At 41.4% G+C, this 21291-nt stretch overlaps 2 protein-coding genes across 3 annotated transcripts in view; one reads left to right on the top strand and one right to left on the bottom strand.

The window, feature by feature from the left end:
• The window catches only part of LOC143027642 (putative endonuclease 4), a 40100-nt gene continuing 18809 nt past the window's right edge, over positions 1–21291 (top strand). Inside the window, exons 1-2 of one of the 2 annotated variants that reach the window (XM_076189037.1) lie at positions 1–199; positions 3160–3554. In XM_076189037.1, coding sequence (XP_076045152.1) covers positions 172–199; positions 3160–3554 — 423 coding nt within the window. In that variant the 5' untranslated portion in view covers positions 1–171. Of the gene's footprint in view, positions 200–3159; positions 3555–20417; positions 20901–21291 lie in introns of those variants that run through there. The other variant, XM_076189038.1, reaches the window with a different exon arrangement.
• LOC143027643 (uncharacterized) lies at positions 6580–16750 on the bottom strand. Its single transcript, XM_076189039.1, has 2 exons — positions 15614–16750; positions 6580–9938 (listed from the first exon to the last, which is right to left on the bottom strand). Exons 1-2 carry the CDS (start codon positions 15858–15860, stop codon positions 9775–9777), a joined length of 411 nt encoding a protein of 136 aa, XP_076045154.1. The 5' UTR covers positions 15861–16750; the 3' UTR covers positions 6580–9774.

The following is a 21291-nucleotide window of genomic DNA, read 5'->3' as shown; positions in this document are numbered from 1 at the left end:
TCATTCTGTGTAAACAATACGCGCCAAGATTGGATCACTGGAAGTGAAACATTTAAAAACGCATGGTAGAAGACGTTGTTTAGTTTAAAAGTGTAATTGAAAGATTGCCTTGCAGTGCATAGTTAGCTTGAAATAAGTTTTCACGTACCAGCATATAAGAAGATTTACGCTATGACATCCAAACGAAGGACCATAAACGGTGAGATTGTAACTAGACGTTGAAGTAACGCTTACTTACTTACTTTACTTTCTTTACTTTACGCTAGTTAATTGTAGAAGACAATTCTCTTTTAATAATCCACAAGTTGTTCTTGTTGACATTTCCAAAGATACATAACGTAACACAGTTTACCTCATACTGATACTCAGTTAGATATTCAACTTCCTTTTCCACCCAGTTCACAGCTAATTTAAATTTTAAAAATATGATGATCTGTTGACTGGATATTTAATTGTTTTACTTGGAGAAGTTCCGAGGTTCGTGAGACCTTGTCCTCACACCCGTAGTGATCTACCGCTGCTGCCAGTCCTGCTGTCCCTCCTCACAAGGTCCAGTTGGTCTGTTATTGTGTTGGAGGACAACCTTCTGATGGCAGTGTAGTCTGGCACTGAGTCTGAGGGCTCGTCTGGCACCGTCCATAGAAATCTGCCCAGCACATGTTTGAAGCTGTCCACTGGGCAGTTGGTTCTTTCTCACTTGTTTTAGAAGAGCGTTGAAATTGTTTGGTCCCTCGTGCCCCAAGCTGGATGCCAGTAAGGTCTTAACCCTCTCTGGAGCTCTTGGTGTGAGTGTTTGTCTCTTGCACTTGCGTCCGTGCCTTTCACTGTAGGCTTGATTGTTGAGGGCGTGGGGTCAGGAACAAGGCCCACCAGGATTTTCCATTTTCCATTTTCCATGACCTTTCTCTCCTTTGTTGGGAGTAGAGTCCCAGTGTTTTCAAGCGATCCCAATAATTGAGATCCTTCATCCCTCTAATATGCCAGGTATAATTTCTTTCTGTATTGTAATAGGTATCTTTTGAGGATGGTAAAGGAATCCTGGACATCCCATCCACTAACATAATTTTCTCCCTTGTGACTTGTCGGATATCGCAAAATGAGTTTTATTTATGACAAAATCTAAGTGGGAAAATACCCATATTTTAGTAACTTTTTACTGTTGAACTTATCTTCCACTGAAAGTATAGTTCATGGCTTACCTATATTTTACTTTGTGTTTTGAAGGAATATGATGCTTGATTAGGAAATTTTTTAGAAGTGCACACCTGTGCAGTATTAAATATAGCAATAGAAAATGAATTATTAATTTTGTAAATTATAATACATCAATATTCAATCAATGTAATATGTGGCTTTCTTGGCTGAAATCAATAACAAAAAAGTTGCTAAAACTGATTTATTGAAGAACAAGGTTGTGGAGGTTGAATGATATGCCATGTTTGTTTCAATAGATGCCGAGGTAGAAGAAATTAAAGGATAAATTCACGTATTCCAACCTAATCTACCTAACCTAACTACCCTATGTAACCTAACTTATATTTAATAATTCAGTACCTCAAATTCTAGAGATCATCTGGGTCGTAATTGTCGTCACGGATGCTGATGGCCTGATTATTATTGTACCTCAGTCAATTAACAGACGACGGCAGAACCCCGTGTTCTCTCAAAAAGTCCAAGGAAGCCCTGTTGTCTTTATAACAGTCCTGCCGCTTATACCATACAATACATTCACATCCAGATCACAAAACAATAGACATGGTTCGAGAATTAAATTGCCTCAGATACAGCCATCACAAAGAGGACACAAGCACCTCATCCTACATTGCCCCACACCAACAAACCCCAGACAACAATGCAATGTTTCTTCCTTGAGTGACCTAGAGGGCCTGTCCATTGGGTATTACTGGTTAGAGAGACCTGGGGCAACAAAGTGATTGGTTAGTCCAGCTTTCTCAACCTTTTTACCTTTGTGTAACCTTTAAAATAAATTGCATGTCTCAAGGAACCCCTGCACAAAAAAACAAAACAAAAAAAACATATACCATATCTTTCTCATTTTATTTTCATAGTAATAATAGGTTAGGTAGGATGATGTCTATATTACATTATTACAATAACCAAGAATATGTCGTGCGTGTTTGATTATATTACGTAAATGAGATTAAATAAAAAATAAAAAGTGCATTAGCTTATCTCACTTGTTCTCGCGCAACCCTTAGGGACCTTTTACGGAACCTTAGAGTTCCGAGGAACCCTGGTTGAGAAATGCTGGATTAGTCTATTGCCTGTAATATTGTACATACTTTTGTTTTGTATATACTGTTGACTGTGATTGTTTTATACATGCTGTTATTGCCACTGATTGTATACCGTGTCCACCACTATGTCCCAACCTCTGAAAATTTGCACTTGACCATGAATTGCCACCTCAGTCGAACAGCATGTCCTATGAGTCACGATTCTCATGTAAATAGTTAATTACCTATGTACTAGGCTTGCCGCTCTTTGAGCATAATAAAATGATTAAAAAAAAAAAGTATTGCCTAGCCAATTCTGTATTGGTACTGTTTTAATTTAGGTGGTGAGTTGAATACAGGCATGTCAGTATAATTCTTCCTCATCTGGGGAGCAATTTCTTTGTGGAGTTCATATCTGGAGGAGTTCAGTGAAGTATAGAATTCAGCAGTCCATTGTAAATTGATTATTTTATGATCTGCGTGTGGGTGTTTTTTTTATGGCTTTATTGATTTGAAGATTTACTGATGGCAAGAGCAATTACTATAAACTGTATGACAATGGTATAATTTTTGACAATTGGTACAATGATGTCATATTACTATGTAGTAGTCAAGAGTGGTCAGACAAAATACCACTGTCCATCCTTGACCCAACCACATCAAGAGCATGTAACCTGAGCCCCCCCCCCCCCACACACACACATTTTTCCCCGTCCCTTCTCTGTACCCCTCACTACCTCATTTATACCTGTACGCTATCTTTTTGTAACCATTCTGCTGAAGAGGACTACAGATAGTAGTTGAAATATACGGATCTCCTCTACTTCTGATGTTATTTCTCCAGTAGTGGGTTTTAAGTGGTGTTATAACATTACAGTTTCCCATGTAGTTAAGAATTTTACATTTTCATCCACTTGAATAGGGATCAAGAAACAAATAGATGCCGCTGAAAATGAAAGGGAAGATGCCAAAGTTAAAGCAGAGCCGAAAGAGGAGGAACATGAGGATGGCAGTAAAAAGAAGAGAAAGAGGACCAGCAAGGCCACAAAAACCCAAGAGAAGATTGAAAAGGCTGATGGAAAGAAGGGGAGAAATGTGATGGTCAAAGAGGAACCAGCAACTCAAGGTCAAGGAATTGAAGAGGACAACAAATCTGGTGGAATGAAAAGAAGAAAAGCTGTGTCCAAAGCAGAAGAAAGCACTATAATAAACAGAATGGACTTTTCTGTGGATGAGCCTAAATCGGATGTCAAAAACGGTGAAAGATTTGATTCTGAAGAAAAGAAGAGTGAGAAAAGTACTAAAAAGAAGGCAAAGGTTAGTTTACAGACTTGATTTTCATCTTTAAAGGGTCTCAATAATGGTATAATGGTGTCAAACAGGTCAGGAAGTAGATTTAATTTGGAAGTGGGTAGAAACAGCTTTGCCAACTGTGTAGTAAATGAATGGAATAAACTTCCTGCTGAGGCAGTGCAATGTAGTACAGCTCAAAGTTTTAAGATTCATTTAGATAAACACCTGAGTAATATGCTGTAATTCCTACCATTAATTTTATTTTATTTATTATTGTTTACTATCATTTATCTGTATTTTTGTTTGATATATATATACAGGGTGCGGCAGGTATTTGAGAACGCATCATCTAAGTGGTCTAGTAGTTTAGACACCATAGCTAACCATTCCTTTTCTTTTACAGCTGAAAATTGCACGATCAAATATTACCCAAGAAATGAAAAGGCATGCAGTTATTGTCTCTATAGCAGCTGGGCATACTAATTCTGAAATTGCTGACTTCCTTAATGTTGCCCGGTCCTTCGTTTATAAGGTCAGAAGGGAACTTGTGGATGCCAGAGGCAATGTGGCAAGTACATCGCAACGTAAACAACATTCCCGACGATCGGACAGCATCAGAACATCAGAATTCATAAATGCTATTCAATCGGCGATTGATGAAAGCCCTGGGAAGTCCATGAGGGCACTGGCCAAGGATTTTCAAGTTGATGAGGCCACCATTCGACGTGTTGTTCACGAAGATCTCCGGTATACTGTAAGTCGTATGTGATCCGAAGAGGACAGTTCATGTCACAGAAGACACGTGAGAACCGAGTCATCAGGGCCAGACGTCTTTTGAACAAGTTAAAACATCCTGAAGAACCAGGAATCCTTTGGTTCTTCTCTGATGAGAAGAACTTTGTTCAGGACCAGAAGGTGAATAGGAGGAACGATCGTTGGTTGTGTCAAACTGCAGGTGAAGTTCCAACGCTTATGCATACTAAATTTCCAGCATCAGTGATGGTTCTGGGTGTCGTGAGCAGTGAAGGCGATGTGATGCCTCCCTTTTTTTCCGCCAAGGACTTCGTGTCAATGCATCTTCTTACACTGAAGTGTTGGAGACTGTTGTAAAGCCTTGGATGGATGGTGTAGCACGTGGCAGGCCGTACGTCTTCCAGCAAAACTCTGCTCCATCCCATACAGCTCACACAACCCAAGAATGGATGGCCACCAATTTTCATGACCACGTAACCCCCAACATGTGGCCCCCTAGCTCCCCTGATGTCAATCCTTTGGACTATTATGTTTGGGGCGTAGTTGAGAGGGAGTCTAATCGTAAACCTCACAACACTATAGCATCTCTCCAAGAAGCCATTGTCGCTGCAATGGCTAACATCCCCAAGAGTCAACTCATTGGTGCTTGCCAACGATTTAGACGTCGCTTGGAAGATATCATTGACAAGGATGGAGGTTTCATTGAGTGAAACAGTGCATTTGCTTTGTGTTAATGTATAGAATACAATAAATGCTAATTTAAATATATACTAAAATGCTAATAAACCTTATTACAAACAATCTCCTTTGTTCTCAAATACCTGCCACACCCTGTATATATACAGCCAGCCAGTTCGGACAAAGCAGCGGCTGAGAAATATGTTACAGAATTCAGCGAGACCATCAAGGCTGAAGAGTATGTTCCTGAACAAGTGTTTAACTGTGACGAGACCGGCCTGTTTTGGAAGAAATTGCCGGCCAATACGTACATCACAAAGGAGGAGACAAAAATGCCTGGTCACAAGCCTATGAAGGACAGGCTAATGCTGTTATTGTGTGCCAATGCTAGTGGAGACTGTAAGATCAAGCCCTTATTAGTGTATCATTCAGACAATCCCCGTGTATTCAAGAGAAATAACATCATAAAAACTAAGTTACCAGTTATGTGGCGAGCTAACACTAAGTCGTGGGTCACAAGACAATTTTTTACTGAATGGATCCATGAAGTGTTTGCTCCCCAAGTTAAGGCATACCTCATAGAAAAGAAGTTGCCATTAAAATGCCTTTTAGTGATGGACAATGCCCCTGCACACCCTCCAGGTCTAGAGGATGACTTAACAGATGAATACAGTTTCATCAAGGTGAAGTTCTTGCCCCCCAATACTACTCCCTTACTCCAGCCTATGGACCAACAGGTAATTGCTAACTTTAAAAAACTGTACACCAAGGCCCTCTTCCGAAAGTGTTTTGATGTGACATGTGATACCCAGTTGACCCTTAGAGAATTTTGGAAGGATCACTTTAATATCCTCAATTGTGTTAACATAATAGACCAAGCTTGGGGTAACGTCACTTAAAGGACATTAAACTCTGCATGGCGAAAACTTTGGCCTGAGTGTGTACCTGAGAGGGACTTCGAGGGTTTCCAGTATGAGGCTGGTCCAAGCACTGCTGCTGTTATTCCTGCTGGTACATGTACTACTGAAGAAAATGCTGTCATGGAGGACATTCTTTCCATGGGAAGAAGTATGGGCATTGAGGTCAACAGGGAGGACATCGATAAGCTTGTGGAAGGCCACTCTTCTGAGTTGACCACAGAAGAGTTATTGTACCTGCAACAACAGCAGCAGCAAGATTTGGTTCAGGAGCAGGAATCCTCAGAAGATGAGGATGTAAGAGAGGAGACTTCCAGTGCAGTGATCAATGACATGTGTGCTAAGTGGGGTGAGTTGCAGGCGTTTGTTGAAAAATACCATCCTGATACAGCAGTCGGTAACCGTGCTGTGATAATTTTCAATGACACTGTTATGGCGCACTTCCGAAAAATAGTGCAGAAAAGGCAGAAGCAACTGACAATGGACAGGTTCCTTCTTAAAGAAAAGAGGAAGGCTACTGCCCAGCCAGATTCACCTCCACGGAAGAGAGAGAGAAGGGAGAAAACCCCTGAAGGCGCGTTACCTAGCGTCATCATGGAAGGGGATTCCCCTTCCAAGGAGTAACCCTCCCTCCCGTCCTCTCCACATCCATTCCTGTATGCCATCAACCACTCTCCAAAACGTAAGTAAATTATACAAAATGGTTTATAATGCTTTATTTATCTTTATCATGTACTGCTTGTGCACATTTACATCTTCATTGTTGTTTAGATACACGTTCTTATAATATTTTAGGTATTTTTCTTAATAGTAAGAACGGATTAAAATACTTTCCATTATTTCTTATGGGAAAATTGGTTTCGGTGTTCGAACAAATCGGTGCTCGACCACCACCTCAGAACGGATTATGGTCGAGTACCGAGGTACGACTGTATATGTATGCAGCAAGTCCTCGTTATACGGTGCATATGCATTCCTGAAAACCTTACCGCAAATTGAAATTACTGTATACTGAACCCATTATAACATGTAATAATAGGATATGGCAGATGTACCTTCTCCCTGCTCTTTCCTCTTCAAAATACCTAGCAGATACTGTATCTGTGAATTTTTCTTACCGTAAATAGAATTGAGGGTAGTAGTTACTAAATACCGTAACTGTGAATTTACCAGATAAAGAATTACCATATAAGGAGGACTCACTGTATATATATATATATATATATATATATATATATATATATATATATATATATATACAGTGGCCACGAAAAGTTTGGGCGCGTAACAAATGTAAACACTTGTGACATTTAAATAATCATTTAAAGACCTATAAATGGCTTATTACATACCTTATTTACCAAGCGAATTTCCTTTAAGCTTTATGACCTCCAAACGTGCCGGGATGCATCTTGCCAGGTTTTGTACGTGTTGAGGAATAATATTATCCCAAATATCCTGTATTTCTGTTTTTAGCTTAGCTGTTTTTTAATTATATGCCATATGTGCTCAATGGGATTTAGGTCTGGAGAATTTCCAGGCCATTTTTTTAAGTAATCAACACCACAGTCTTCTAACCATTGGGTAACAGACCGAGCTGTGTGAGCAGGAGCTCCGTCCTGCATAAACCAACTAGCATTGCACTTTTCAAAACTTTCAGGCAGGTTATCACACAATAACTCGAAATAAGTGTGCTGATTTACACACTCATTTTGTGCAAGAAACACTAAATTGCCAACTCCACCAAATGCAAAGCATCCCCACACCATAACACTTGCAGCATGTTTCACCACTTTAGCTGTATAGCGAGGGTCATTAGGGTCAGACCCCCTGGGGCGCCCCACACGCTTCGACCTGCAGCCCGACGACACCACAAACGTTGACTCATCACTCCACAATACTCGTTCCCAGTCTTCTAAGGACCAGTCCTTATATTTCTTGCAAAATGCTATGCGATCACGTATGTTTTTTGCACTTTGGAGGGGAAGAACTTTAGCACAACAACTACGGTATTGTAAATCTTTGGCTAAATGATCAGAAATACATCTTACAGACACATCATGCAGCAGTGCAGGGTTATTTTCTTTCAGTTTTCGAGCTGTGAGCATTGAATCTTTATCTAACTGCCTCCTAGTAACCGTAGAAGTACGATTTGATATCTTCCTTGGCCGACCAGAGCGATGCTTTGGAGTAGGAATGATGTTACTTCCTCCGTCTCGAAATTTCTTGGTCTACTTTTGCACTTGACGCACTCCAATTCCCACACGAGTAGCAATATCTTTACACTTATAACCCTCCTTATAGAGGGTTATGATTGTAACAACTGTGTCTCTTCCCAGCTCTTTACCACTTCCCATTACGGAGATATCAAGGCACAAAAACAGAGACCACCGCAAAAAAAAGACTACTCCCCGTGAGAGATGTTTAGAAACTGACTCCACGTGACATCGAGTGCGCCTAAACAGAGTTGCTAAGTAGTGCGTATTGTCTCGGCTAAATACGGGTACAAACGCTTGTATCCCCAAAGGTGTAGGCGACTGTGAAACACCAATTGTCACTTTGTTCCACTTTAATCACTTATTGTCACTACACAATTAAATGTTCTAAATCAATAGTATTTATCACATCTTCCTTATCACTACAGTGCACATTGTAAGTCATCGACCGACCGCCGCTCCTGTCCGGTGCGGCTCGGTTTCGTTCAGCAAAGTGCTGAACACGCACAATAGCTTGGTTACCAGCAATCGTACTTACACAGTTTTTAGTGGGAGTATTCAGTCTCCCACAATATGTGTATGGGACGTATACATATCGCTCTCCCCCTGGGGTTAGGTGGCACCCGGCACCTAAGGTTACATGGTTAACAAAAAAAGAAAGAAAAAAAATCTATACTTATGGTTAAACAGTGGAAAGGAAAAAAAAAATCAGAGACACAAAATCCTGGTTGACTAAATGTGAAGATGGGGGGTGTGTTGCTGAAGCGAATCTGAAGGTCCCAAAGGGGCATCTTGAACTGTAGGTATGGGTATGCGATGTTGTGTCTCAGAAGAGTAACGTTGTGTCTCACCAGATTACATGTTATATCCATTATCACACGAAAGGTTATACTATATTTCACATGTCACTGTTAGAATTCACATTTCCCAATGTTCTATTGTTCATGTGTTATGTCACACATCACTGTAGGGAATCTCATTTTCAAACACTGCTCCATGGTCAGTTGGGTGTGTCACTTAACACTTGTTATATTTCACAGTATGAATGGGTTCTCGTAAGAATTATTGTTATTTAAGATATTGGGTGAGACACAAGAATAAACTTAATCTAGGTTTACAGTAAATCGGGGATGGGGGTTGAAAGGTTTTGGAAGTTTTTACTTCGTGCAACAGAATTTGGTCAATATTACCAGTATAAAGAGAATGATTAAGAGTGAAAGGGCTGTGGAGGTATATGGCAGTACCTTGTAGTGTAGGTCAAGTGAGTCCGTGTCAAGAGTAGTTGATTTATTCAGTGGGTGTACCATGTCTATTTTACTTGGAAGGATGGTAGCGGGGACCTTAGGTATGGGTGGGTAGGGGTAGATTTCCGAAGGGGAGAATGTCTTGATCGGGTCCATAGGTATGTTGCTAAGAATAATTTTTTTTTTTTTTTAAAGATAGTTTATGTTTAAGGTGGGTAATTAATGATGGATTTCATTTTGGAGGATGAAGGTTATGTCTCAGTGAATGAGGATATGTTTATCTGACTCTCGCTAAGGTTATATTGGTCGGAAGGAAGTGGAGAAGTTTCATTAGATATGCGGAAAAGGAGTTTCTTATTGGAAATGGGCCATTTTAACCTCCACTGATAGATACATGACGTCCTGCAACTTCAGGGGCGAGAGCTAGAGTGCATGTTTAGTTGCGTCGACGCAGAGTCATGGGATGAGACTTGCGTTTGGGTGAGTTATGTGTGGTCGTGGTAGGTGGGTTGTTGATGGGAAGTGGGATTGGGTCGAGGTTGAGTTTGACCTTTCTCAGCTTCTCTCCATGTATGGTCACGGTTGTGTGATCGGAAGGATCTGTTAGTAGAAAAACATTGTTAGGGAGTGAGCTTGTGACTGTGAAGGTACCTAAGAACTTGGGTCTGAGTTTGTTAGTCCTGGTTGAGTCTTTGACCATGACAGTGTCACCAAGCATTATGTCAAGTGGGATTGAGCGTTTGTGTTGTTTTGTCTTTGTCTTTTCCTGGGCTTCTTTCAAGTTTGCTCTAACTTGTTTGTAAATGGTTTGCATACCTCTTTTGATGCAGTGTGTGAGGTTATCTAGGTTGTATAAGGGTGGGGGTGGTATGCAGTGGCAAATGTTTGGTCAATGTTGTAGAGGTGTGCTATTTCGCGCATCACCTCGTTTTTAAACTCTGAGCCATTGTCAGATAACATTGTGTGTGGTATGTTGTATCTACAAAAGATATTGTTAACTAGGGCTTTGGCTACAGTCTCTGCTGTTTTGTCTTGGAGTGGAATTAGGATCGTGTATTTAGAGAAGTAGTCTACTGCCGTGAGTACAAAATTGGAACCTTGATGGCTCGGCATTTTTAGTAGGTCAATGCCAAGTGTTTCCCATGGCTCAGCAGGGAGTGGGATATCTCTGATGTTGAGTTGTTTTGGTTGCAAGTGACACAAAAGTCAATATGCATGGTTATGTCTCTTTTCATATTTTGCCAGTAGTATGTGTGCCTAGCAGTGTTTAGTGTCTTATCCCTGCCCGAGTGGCCTCCCATTGCACTGTCGTGCAATATGTGTAGGACTTTGGGGACAAGGGCTCTGGGGATGACAGTAACCTCTCTTGTGTTAATGGTTCTCCTTATGACTCCGTCGACCAGTTTGAGTTCCTCAATAGGGACAGGTGGTCGGGAGTGTAAGGGGGTTTGTGAAAGGAGATGCTGTTTTATTGGGGACCATATTGGGTCTCTGTCAGTTTCATCTCTAAGTTCTTGCATAGGTATGCATGTGGTTTGGGTTAGTGGTGAGATGTGAGATTGTCTGCTCAATGAGTCAGCTACTACGTTAGCTTTCCCAGGCAAGTATGTGATTTTTGGATCAAAGTCCAGTAAGGTGGTTTTCCATCTAGCAATTCTGCCGTGTAGGTCTTTTGTGTTGAATAGGTAAACTAGGGGTTGGTGGTCTGTAAAGATGTTTATATTGTACCCTAGAATGAGGTGTTTGAAATGTTTAAGTGCCCAAACTATAGCTAACCCTTCTTTGTGAGTAGTAGAATAGTTACTCTCAGCCTTATTAAGGACTCTACTTGCGTAGGCTATGGGGTGCTCTTTGCCATTGTCACCCTTTTGTTGTAAGACTGCGCCTATACCTTTAGAGGAGGCGTCTGTGTAAAGAAGGAATTCTTTCTTCATGTCAGGGAAAACTAGTACAGGGGCTGTGGTAAGTGCGTGTTTGAGTGTGTCGAAACTTTGCTGTTCTGTCTCTGACCATTGAAATGGTTCGCCTTTCCTTGTGAATTTGGTCAGAGGGGAAGCAATATCAGCAAAGTTTCGTATAAAATGTCTGTAGTATGATGCAAGCCCTACGAAACTTCTAGTTTCATTTGTGTTTCTGGGGATTGGGAAGCTGTTTATGGCATCTATTATGTCTGTGTTTGTATGGATCCCCTTTGCATCCACTTTATGGCCTAGGAAGGTGAGTTCCTTCATGAGGAATCTACATTTCCTTAATTGAATCTTTAACCCCGTATATTTGAGACGTTTGATGACAATCTCTAAAGTGTTAAGGTTGTCTCTTTCTGTGGGACTATATATAATGAGGTCGTCTAAATAGACGAATAATGAGACTCCTATCATGTCACTGAATATGCAGGTCATCAACCGTTGTTGGGTTGAGGGGGCATTCTTGAGGCCAAAGGGCATACGTTCGAAATGAAAGTGTCCCTTATCAGTGGAGAATGCAGTTACGGGTTTAGATTCCTCAGATAATTCCACTTGCCAGAAGGCAGACTTAAGGTCGATAGTGGAAAAAACTGTGTTATTGTTCCCTATTGATTGGAGGACGTCCTGCATGGCAGGTAGTGGGTGGGGGTCAGATTGAGTGAGGTGGTTGACTTTCCTAAAGTCCACAACAGGGCGTAAGGTTCCGTCTTTCTTAGGGACCAAAAAGAGGGGACTGTTCCATGGGGAGTCTGAATGGGAAATTACGCCTTGGTGTATCATCTCTTGTACACTGCTATTGACTTGGGATTTCCTACTGTGAGGAATGCGGTAAGCGGGGGTGTATGAAGGGGGAGTGTTAGGGGGAATTTGGATGTGATGTTTGATTATATCACATTTGCCTAGTGGTTCACCTTCTAAGGCGACAGCTGATCTATTCCTCTGTAGGAGAGCTAATAGCTCGTTATGAATTTCTCCGTCAGCTGATGTTATGATTTGGTCTGGATTGATAGGGGTGAGGGGTTGTGTTGGTCTTACTGGGTTGATGTGTTGAGGGAGTGGTTCCTGGATAGGGGAATTATGGAGGTGGACTGTGCAAATGTTAGTATTCTTCTTGATTTTACGGTGTTGGTCTGAGAGGTTAGTTAACATGGCTAAGGCCGTTCTATTTTCCTGGATTATGTCCCAAGAGTGTTCAATTGAGATGTTGGTAAGTCTAGACGTTTCTGAGTCAATTATGGCGTCCTGATGTCCGATTGCTCCGGGTATGAATAGTGGGACAGTCATGGAATGTCTAGGGGGGGATGATGACTGTGTTAGACATCAATGCCTTTGAGGTGACATAAGGGGGTGGTCGGAAGGAATAGCTGTTAGTTGGAATTGGAGTATTTGAGGAAGGGAGACATGAGAGAGGTTGTGTGTCTGAGTCGGGTGTCTCAGTGACAGTTGGCTCATCATTCACATCTGAGAAGGAGATGTTATTTTTGTCTAGGTCTATAATAGTTTTCCATGTCCTCAATGATTTTAATCCTATTATACCTTGTTGATCGAGACTCCATTCGTCAGCTATGTGGAAAGGTGTGAAACCTACTTGGAAGTTGTTGACTTCTATGTTTAAGTCTATGGTGTCGTGTAGAGAAATGGTGCTCCCTTCTATTAGGAGTCCTTCCATATTGGAAAATTGAATTTGGGGTGGGTCATTTAATGCTTCATAGAGAGCTCTTGGGATGATGTTCAGGTTTGTTCCTGTATCAACCATCATGTCAACTGTGAGTTGATCTAAAGTCACTTTTAGGGTGACGTAGTTGTGTTGTGTGAGAGATATTCCTATGGTGGTTTGGTGCATGAGGCTGGTACACGTTCCCCCAATCGGTGTTGAGTTGTGCGTGTCGTGTGGGAGGGAGCTGTTTGTCGAGGGGTGGTGAATGGTTGGTTAGTTCTCTGGTGAGGTTGTGGTTGTGATTTCTGTAGGTAACACTCTTCGTTGGAGTGAGTTGTTGTTTTGTGTAGGCTGCAGTATTTGTTTGGATGTGTTGGTGTAGGTAGGAGTGGAGGTTTGGAGGGGGGTGGAACTTGTATGGTTTGATATTGCACCTTGCATTGCGCATCTGTATGGGAGGTAGTACCATGAACTGAGCAAGGGATGGGGTGGTGTTGTACCTGCGGGTATTGTTGTTGCTGTGTTCGACATTGGGCATCGGTGTGGGAAATGGTTCCATGAACTGAGCAAGGGATAGGGTGGCGTGGTGCCTGTGTTTGCATTTGTTGTTTTTGGTTGCAGTCTCTAGTGTTGTGACTGGGTGATGAATGGTTGGAGCACCACTTAGAAGGTTGTCCTTGATTGGTGGGAGGGGGCTGCTGTGAGTGAAGGCTATTTAGTCTGGGGAGATAGTGGAGGGTGTCTAATGATACATTGCAAGCATTGATGATGTCTAAGATATAGGTATAAGCTAGAGGGTTTCTAGTGTTTAGTTCCCTTTTGGAGGCTTCCTTTAAACACTTTGGAGGGAGTTGGGAGAGATAGAAACCTATCTCAAAGAATGTTAGTAAGTTTTTTGGGGTCATGACCTTTTGACCAAATTGGTCAGTGTGGATCCAAGGAGAGTTATTCTCCAGGTCCTCTCTGACTTCTTTAATTCCGTTTGCTACGAAATCCATAATGTTTGTAACGGAATGTGGTTGGATTCTAGTGTTATTTAGGAAAGTGAGGAGGAAGGTGATGTTGTTAGCTTGTTTGTTGTGAAAGACATTAAGAAGGTGGTGTTTATATTCTTGATATGTGATTCCACATGCAACTAAACTGTCTAGCATCCTTGCCTTTGAACGGCAAATGTCAGATGGGTCTATTTTCTGACGGCACAAATTTATTTTATCTGAGTCAGAGTAGTGTTTGTTTTTTGAGAAAAACAGGTCACATGCTGTCAAGAAGTCATTTATGGATAATCCACTATCTTGGGAAAAGGTTGGGATTTCTGTGAGGGGGGTTATGGTTTGATAGTTGTTAATTATTGTTGATTGAGGTTGTGGGTAAGGATAATATTGTGGGTTTGGAGGAAGGTTAGGTGGTGGTTGGTACTGTGGTTGAATGGGAGGGGGGTATTGTGTGTTGGGATATGGGGGTTGAACTGATTATGGCTTATAGGAGGTGTAGTTTGCATATTTGGCTGGATGGGAGGAATGGGTGGTTGTAGTTGTGAGGGGTGAAAGGGGTCTATTTGAGGGGGTTGGTTAAAAAAAGCTAAGATATCATTCTCATAAAGAGGGATTGTAGGGGTACCTGCCGTGGGAGCAGCTTTGTCAGAGTGATGTGAGTGGTCATTTTCTAACTGTTGGGTGGCAATGTCAATCCGTGGATTTATTTGATGAGGGTCTGGGTCGTCTTTTTCATTGTTTAGGTCCTGTGATTGTTTTTCCTCTTGTGATTTAGAGAGAATGTTTTCTATCTTTTTTTATGATTTTACTTCTTGTTCCTGTTGCCATGTTAGTGGTTAACTAGAGATGCATGTATTACTTAATAGTTAGGTGAGATGGGTGGTCTAGTTTAAAATAGTTAAATTAGAAATATTTGGTATACAGTAGCTAAGGGGTTAATATGTTATGTTTAGCTAGGGGAGGGGGGGTATAGGGTGTCAACAGTTATTAGGTATAATGGGATTACATATGTAAAATCATAAAAATATGTATATACATATAATAATATAAAAATGTGGAAATAATATGATATAGTAAGGAGTTAATTATTATGATATTATGCTTATAATAGTAAGGAGTTAAATATTGTGCTAATGTCCATATAATATAAGTAACTATATATATAAGGTTGGTTAACAGCAGTAATTATGAAAGGTAGGTTACATTGATAAAAAAATTTAAGTAGAAAACAGAATTACTTGTCTGAAGGAATGCATATGCATATGATATTTAGTAATAGTGAAATATAGTAAAGGTTATTGCATATAATAATATATATTGATTTAAAGATAGGCAAAATATGTTAAATGTTGAATTATAAACATGTAAGAGCTATTTGTTACAATATGACAAAAGTATGATAACCAAAAAAGGTGTATATATGCTATATACAAACAGGGAAAATTTGTAATGAAATAATATTAACTGTGGAATATATATATATATATATATATATATATATATTGGTAATGGGCAGATTGAAGAGTATTACTTAATGATAATTTTTGGAGAGAAAAAAATCTAAATGACAATATGCTAATATATGTGCGAGATTACATAGTTGTTACATGGCTAAGGTGTACGTGTGTTGGGCACGTGGGTATCTAAAGGTATGGAGGTTACCTTGATACCGTGAGCTGAAGCGAGTGGTGAGGGGATGTGCAGCGGGGATGTGTGCTGACGTTGCGATTTCTTGGTGAAACGCGACACTCGGAGGAGGAGGGCGGTGGTGAGGGTTAGAGGATGAGGTGGTTCTTACCGGGTCTGTGCACAGGCGATGGAAATCCCGAGGGCTCGGTGAATGATGCTCGCATGGAAAGGAAGTGCGAGTATCAGATTGGAATTTGAAGGGGTAATGTATGGTTATCATACTGAGATGTAGTGGAGGTAAGTTGAAGAAATTTGTTATGTTACCTGTAGTCAGTAGGTAGTTGTGAGATGGGTCGGCGATATTAACGTACTTGATATGCACTGGGTGACAGGGACGTGATTAATTAGGCAGGTGGAGTGACTGTTGGTGCGCGTCTGGGAAGGAACGGTTGGTGCGGGGAGGTGGGTACCTCTCAGAGTGAAGGTTAGCTCGGACCGATGCAGAGGGAGCGGTTGGTGTGAGGAGGTGGATATGTTTCTGAGGTAGACGAGCGATGGACCGTGCTGGCTCGACTGAAGTCGGGTGGCGGGGTGACCTACTCAGACGTGTTTTCTTCAGAGACAGACGGTTTTCTTCAGAAACAGGCGGTTTTCTTCAGAGGTGTGGGGACGACTTTAGCTGCCACCAGTCTTTGTATCCCCAAAGGTGCAGGCGACTGTGAAACACCAATTGTCACTTTGTTCCACTTTAATCACTTATTGTCACTACACAATTAAATGTTCTAAATCAATAGTATTTATCACATCTTCCTTATCACTACAGTGCACATTGTAAGTCATCGACCGACCGCCGCCGCTTGGTTACCAGCAATCGTACTTACACAGTTTTTAGTGGGAGTATTCAGTCTCCCACAATATGCTCAGCTGGTACTTAAGTATTTATTACATTTCTATTTATATATTATAATATTTCCCGGGGGGGAAGAGCTCGTTATTATGGGGTAGTTCTGTAATGTAATGTGTTGGTGGTTGATTGCACTTATGAGTGTGTGTTCGTGTGTGTGTGTGTGTTGCTTGATCCTCGTGATGTTTAGCTCAGCAATATCTTGGCAGGAAATGGTGGCGCCAGTAAGTCCAGAGTGTGGTTGGGGTAGTTGAGAGGAGGGGTGAGTGGGTCATATGACTGACTGATACTCACATGTGTATGGGACGTATACACGCTAGCATTGAAAAATAATGAAAAGTTTGGGCGGAAAGTTGTATTTTTCGCATGTTTTGAGTTTAACTGAAAGTTGGGGAGCCTATAATTTTGTGCCCAAACTTTTCGCGGCCACTGTATATATATATATATATACATACAGGGTGCGGCAGGTATTTGAGAACGCATCATCTAAGTGGTCTAGTAGTTTAGACACCATAGCTAACCATTCCTTTTCTTTTACAGCTGAAAATTGCACGATCAAATATTACCCAAGAAATGAAAAGGCATGCAGTTATTGTCTCTATAGCAGCTGGGCATACTAATTCTGAAATTGCTGACTTCCTTAATGTTGCCCGGTCCTTCGTTTATAAGGTCAGAAGGGAACTTGTGGATGCCAGAGGCAATGTGGCAAGTACATCGCAACGTAAACAACATTCCCGACGATCGGACAGCATCAGAACATCAGAATTCATAAATGCTATTCAATCGGCGATTGATGAAAGCCCTGGGAAGTCCATGAGGGCACTGGCCAAGGATTTTCAAGTTGATGAGGCCACCATTCGACGTGTTGTTCACGAAGATCTCCGGTATACTGTAAGTCGTATGTGATCCGAAGAGGACAGTTCATGTCACAGAAGACACGTGAGAACCGAGTCATCAGGGCCAGACGTCTTTTGAACAAGTTAAAACATCCTGAAGAACCAGGAATCCTTTGGTTCTTCTCTGATGAGAAGAACTTTGTTCAGGACCAGAAGGTGAATAGGAGGAACGATCGTTGGTTGTGTCAAACTGCAGGTGAAGTTCCAACGCTTATGCATACTAAATTTCCAGCATCAGTGATGGTTCTGGGTGTCGTGAGCAGTGAAGGCGATGTGATGCCTCCCTTTTTTTCCGCCAAGGACTTCGTGTCAATGCATCTTCTTACACTGAAGTGTTGGAGACTGTTGTAAAGCCTTGGATGGATGGTGTAGCACGTGGCAGGCCGTACGTCTTCCAGCAAAACTCTGCTCCATCCCATACAGCTCACACAACCCAAGAATGGATGGCCACCAATTTTCATGACCACGTAACCCCCAACATGTGGCCCCCTAGCTCCCCTGATGTCAATCCTTTGGACTATTATGTTTGGGGCGTAGTTGAGAGGGAGTCTAATCGTAAACCTCACAACACTATAGCATCTCTCCAAGAAGCCATTGTCGCTGCAATGGCTAACATCCCCAAGAGTCAACTCATTGGTGCTTGCCAACGATTTAGACGTCGCTTGGAAGATATCATTGACAAGGATGGAGGTTTCATTGAGTGAAACAGTGCATTTGCTTTGTGTTAATGTATAGAATACAATAAATGCTAATTTAAATATATACTAAAATGCTAATAAACCTTATTACAAACAATCTCCTTTGTTCTCAAATACCTGCCACACCCTGTATGTATATATATATATATATATATATATATAATATATATAATATATATATATATATAATCTGACCTAGTTATGGACCAAAAGGTCTCCTGTTGGCATACTCTTCCTTTATAATCCTTTGTAGAAAAAAAGGGACATGCCAGGAGAGGTGTGGGAGGTGTTGGGGGAGGAAGATGTGGAGTAGGGATGTTTCAGGGAGGAAGTGACAAAGTGTGTATGGATGGTGTGGGAGGCGGCAGAGTGGGAGTAATTGAATGTGATGATGAAGAAGTGAGGGCTGTGGAGGGGGAGATGGGTGGGAGTATTAGGATTGGTTGCAGGGTAGATTTAGGAAGGCATGTTGGAGGTGCTGGGGAGGGAGAAGGGCAGATGTGGGTTGGGGTGGGAATTTGGTTAAAGGTTTAGAGGAGGGTTAGAAAGCTGTTTCGAAGGGAAGTGAGGGGAAGGGTCAGGTGGAGAGGAGGTGGTGGGGGCAAAGAGGGAAAGATGAATAAAGTATATTAGAGCAGTGTTTCTCAACCTATCAAGCTTTGTGGACCCCATACATCATTTTGTATATTCAGGGGACACCTTGATACAGGATTAGATGGGATCAAGTCATTTTACATTTGTATGCTAGAATAGATAGAGTGAGAAATGAGGAGGAGAACAGGGGTGGAAAGGGAGTTGGGAGATAGGGTTGATGAAAGAGTATTAGGATGGTTTGGACACATGGATGAGGTAAAGGGGGCTTTGGGGAAGGGGGGGAATGTCCATTGAGGAAGGACTTGAGAGGACAAGACAGGGGTGAATGGAGAATGGTTGTATATGGATGATGGATGAAACCACAAGAAAGGTGGGGGTGTTCTATTGTACGTTAAAAACAATGTTCATGCTTGTGTTTTAGAGAAAGTGAAACAGGATGCATATGATAGTTTGTGGGTTGAGTTAACCCAAACAAATGGGCAAAAAATGAATATAGGTGTAATATATAGGCCAAAGACATCATTAGCAGACGACAAACTGTTATTTCAAGAACTGTCTAGTTTCTGCAACCGGGATTTATTGATAATGGGTGATTTCAATTTTACTGACATTGATTGGATGACCCTTGAACATGGCCATATAGGTAGTCGCTTGATTGATTTTCTTGGTGACAATTACTTAATTCAGCATGTAAAAGAGCCCACAAGATATGGAAACTTACTCAATCTTTTGATCACTAGCCGCGAAAGCATGGTAACTGATGTAGAAGTCGGTGAATCTGTTGCAAATAGCGATTACAACTTAGTTAGATTCAAACTCCAAAACAATTTTAGAATAGATACTTGTGTTTCTAAAATACCCGATTTCAGTAAAGCTCAGTTCATAGGACTACGTCAGGAGCTTCAGCTTACAGATTGGGAGGCAAAATTAAACGAAAGACCTGTAGATCAGATGTGGGAAATATTTCAAAATACGCTCACTAAGATGATTCAAACTTACATTCCTTTTAAGGACAGACATCCCCCAAATCAGGCTCGCCCAAAGTGGCTCGACAAAGAAACTGAAAAAAGTATTGCTAAAAAGAGACAGGCTTATAAGAAATATAAGTGCTCGGGTGCATCTAATGACTATGAAAGTTATGTATCAATACAGAGAGATTTAAAAAAGACAATAAGTAAAAGAAAACGACAATACGAAATGAACATTGCTGATAAATCCAAAGAGAATCCCAAAGAATTCTATAGTTACATTAGAGATAAAAAAGGTTGTTAGGAATCACATTGGTCCACTATTATTAGTGGGGCCGCACAGCTCAAATATTCAGAAGAATTGTGCAGTTCGTGATAAAAGCACCAAATTGGGCACACTTGTAGAACGACATATTATGAAGCGATTTGGATATTTGGCCACCACAGATTTAGCCTCTGAGGGCTGTGGCAGCCATTTTATAAAATGGCGGCCAGGTGACATTAAAATAGCCACCAGAGGAATTAAAATGGCTATGGCTTCTACATTTGTGGAACGATTTCATCGTTTATGGGGTCTATGGATGCACCTCACTGCGTACTACAAACGTATGGGACTAAATTTCCATAGACCCCATAAACGCATCCATAGACCCCATAAACGATGAAATTATTCCACAAATATAGAAGCCATAGCCATTTTAATTCTTTTGGTAGCCATTTTAATGTCACCTGGCCGCCATTTTGTAAAATGACTGCCACAGGCCTAAGGGGGGGGGAAGGGACTCTACTATATTTATTTTTCATTGCAGGTTGTTGATGGTGGTCGTCACTTAACAGCAGCCATGTCCAAGAGCTTCAAGTTGGTCGACCCAGAGCGACCTGTCTCAACGTCGTCACATCCACCAACAACGAACTGGAACCTGTGTATCATCTGTCAAGACGACATGAAAGAGACACTGACTCGTCCCTCACAGTCCAAGCAAAAAGATGTCGGGAGCAGCTACAGTTCCCTTGCCGAAAATCTGATCAGATTCAATGAACTAAAGGAGCTTCCATGTACGCTTCAGTTACACCGGCTTGACGAAGGTCATGGAATTGAAGTAGCTATGGTTGCGAACAGTGCTGTTTATCACAAAACCTGTCGACTAAAATATAACGGGACAAAACTACAGAGAGCCGAAAAGCGAAAGCGTGTAACTGTTGATGACAGCCATAATACTGGTGCATGCAAGCGCACCAGGTCCCTCTCAGCGAGCACAGGTAATTCAGGGCCCCCCTCCTGTTTCTTCTGTGAACAACCTGCAGGCTCAGAACGGCTTCATGAGGCAGCGACCTTCACAATTGACAGACACGTGAGGGACTGTGCGACCCTCCTTGAAGACAGTACCCTACTTCGCACCAAAGTATAAACGTAGAAGCCACAGTGATTTGAAAAATACCCCCTTTCCCCCCCCCCCCTAAAAATTTCTAATTTCGGAAATTTAGTCCCATACGTTTGTAGTACGCAGTGAGGCGCATCCATAGACCCCATAAACGATGAAATCGTTCCACAAATGTAGAAGCCATAGCCATTTTAATTCCTCTGGTAGCTATTTTAATGTCACCTGGCCGCCATTTTGTAAAATGGCTGCCACAGCCCTAAGAGGCTAAA

This window comes from Oratosquilla oratoria, chromosome 8 (genome assembly GCF_046742065.1).
Source record: "Oratosquilla oratoria isolate Oo_2021 chromosome 8, ASM4674206v1, whole genome shotgun sequence".
Lineage (NCBI taxonomy): Eukaryota > Metazoa > Arthropoda > Malacostraca > Stomatopoda > Squillidae > Oratosquilla > Oratosquilla oratoria.
This window is presented reverse-complemented; position numbering and strand designations above follow the sequence as displayed.

Bases quoted from the DNA above. Each gene is read 5' to 3' on its own strand.
- LOC143027643 (XM_076189039.1), bottom strand. From the start codon at position 15,860: ATGATAACCATACATTACCCCTTCAAATTCCAATCTGATACTCGCACT. The intron at 9,939-15,613 runs GTAACCTCCATA...TTCTACTAACAG, and splicing joins CTTCAGCTCACGGTATCAAG to ATCCTTCCGATCACACAACC.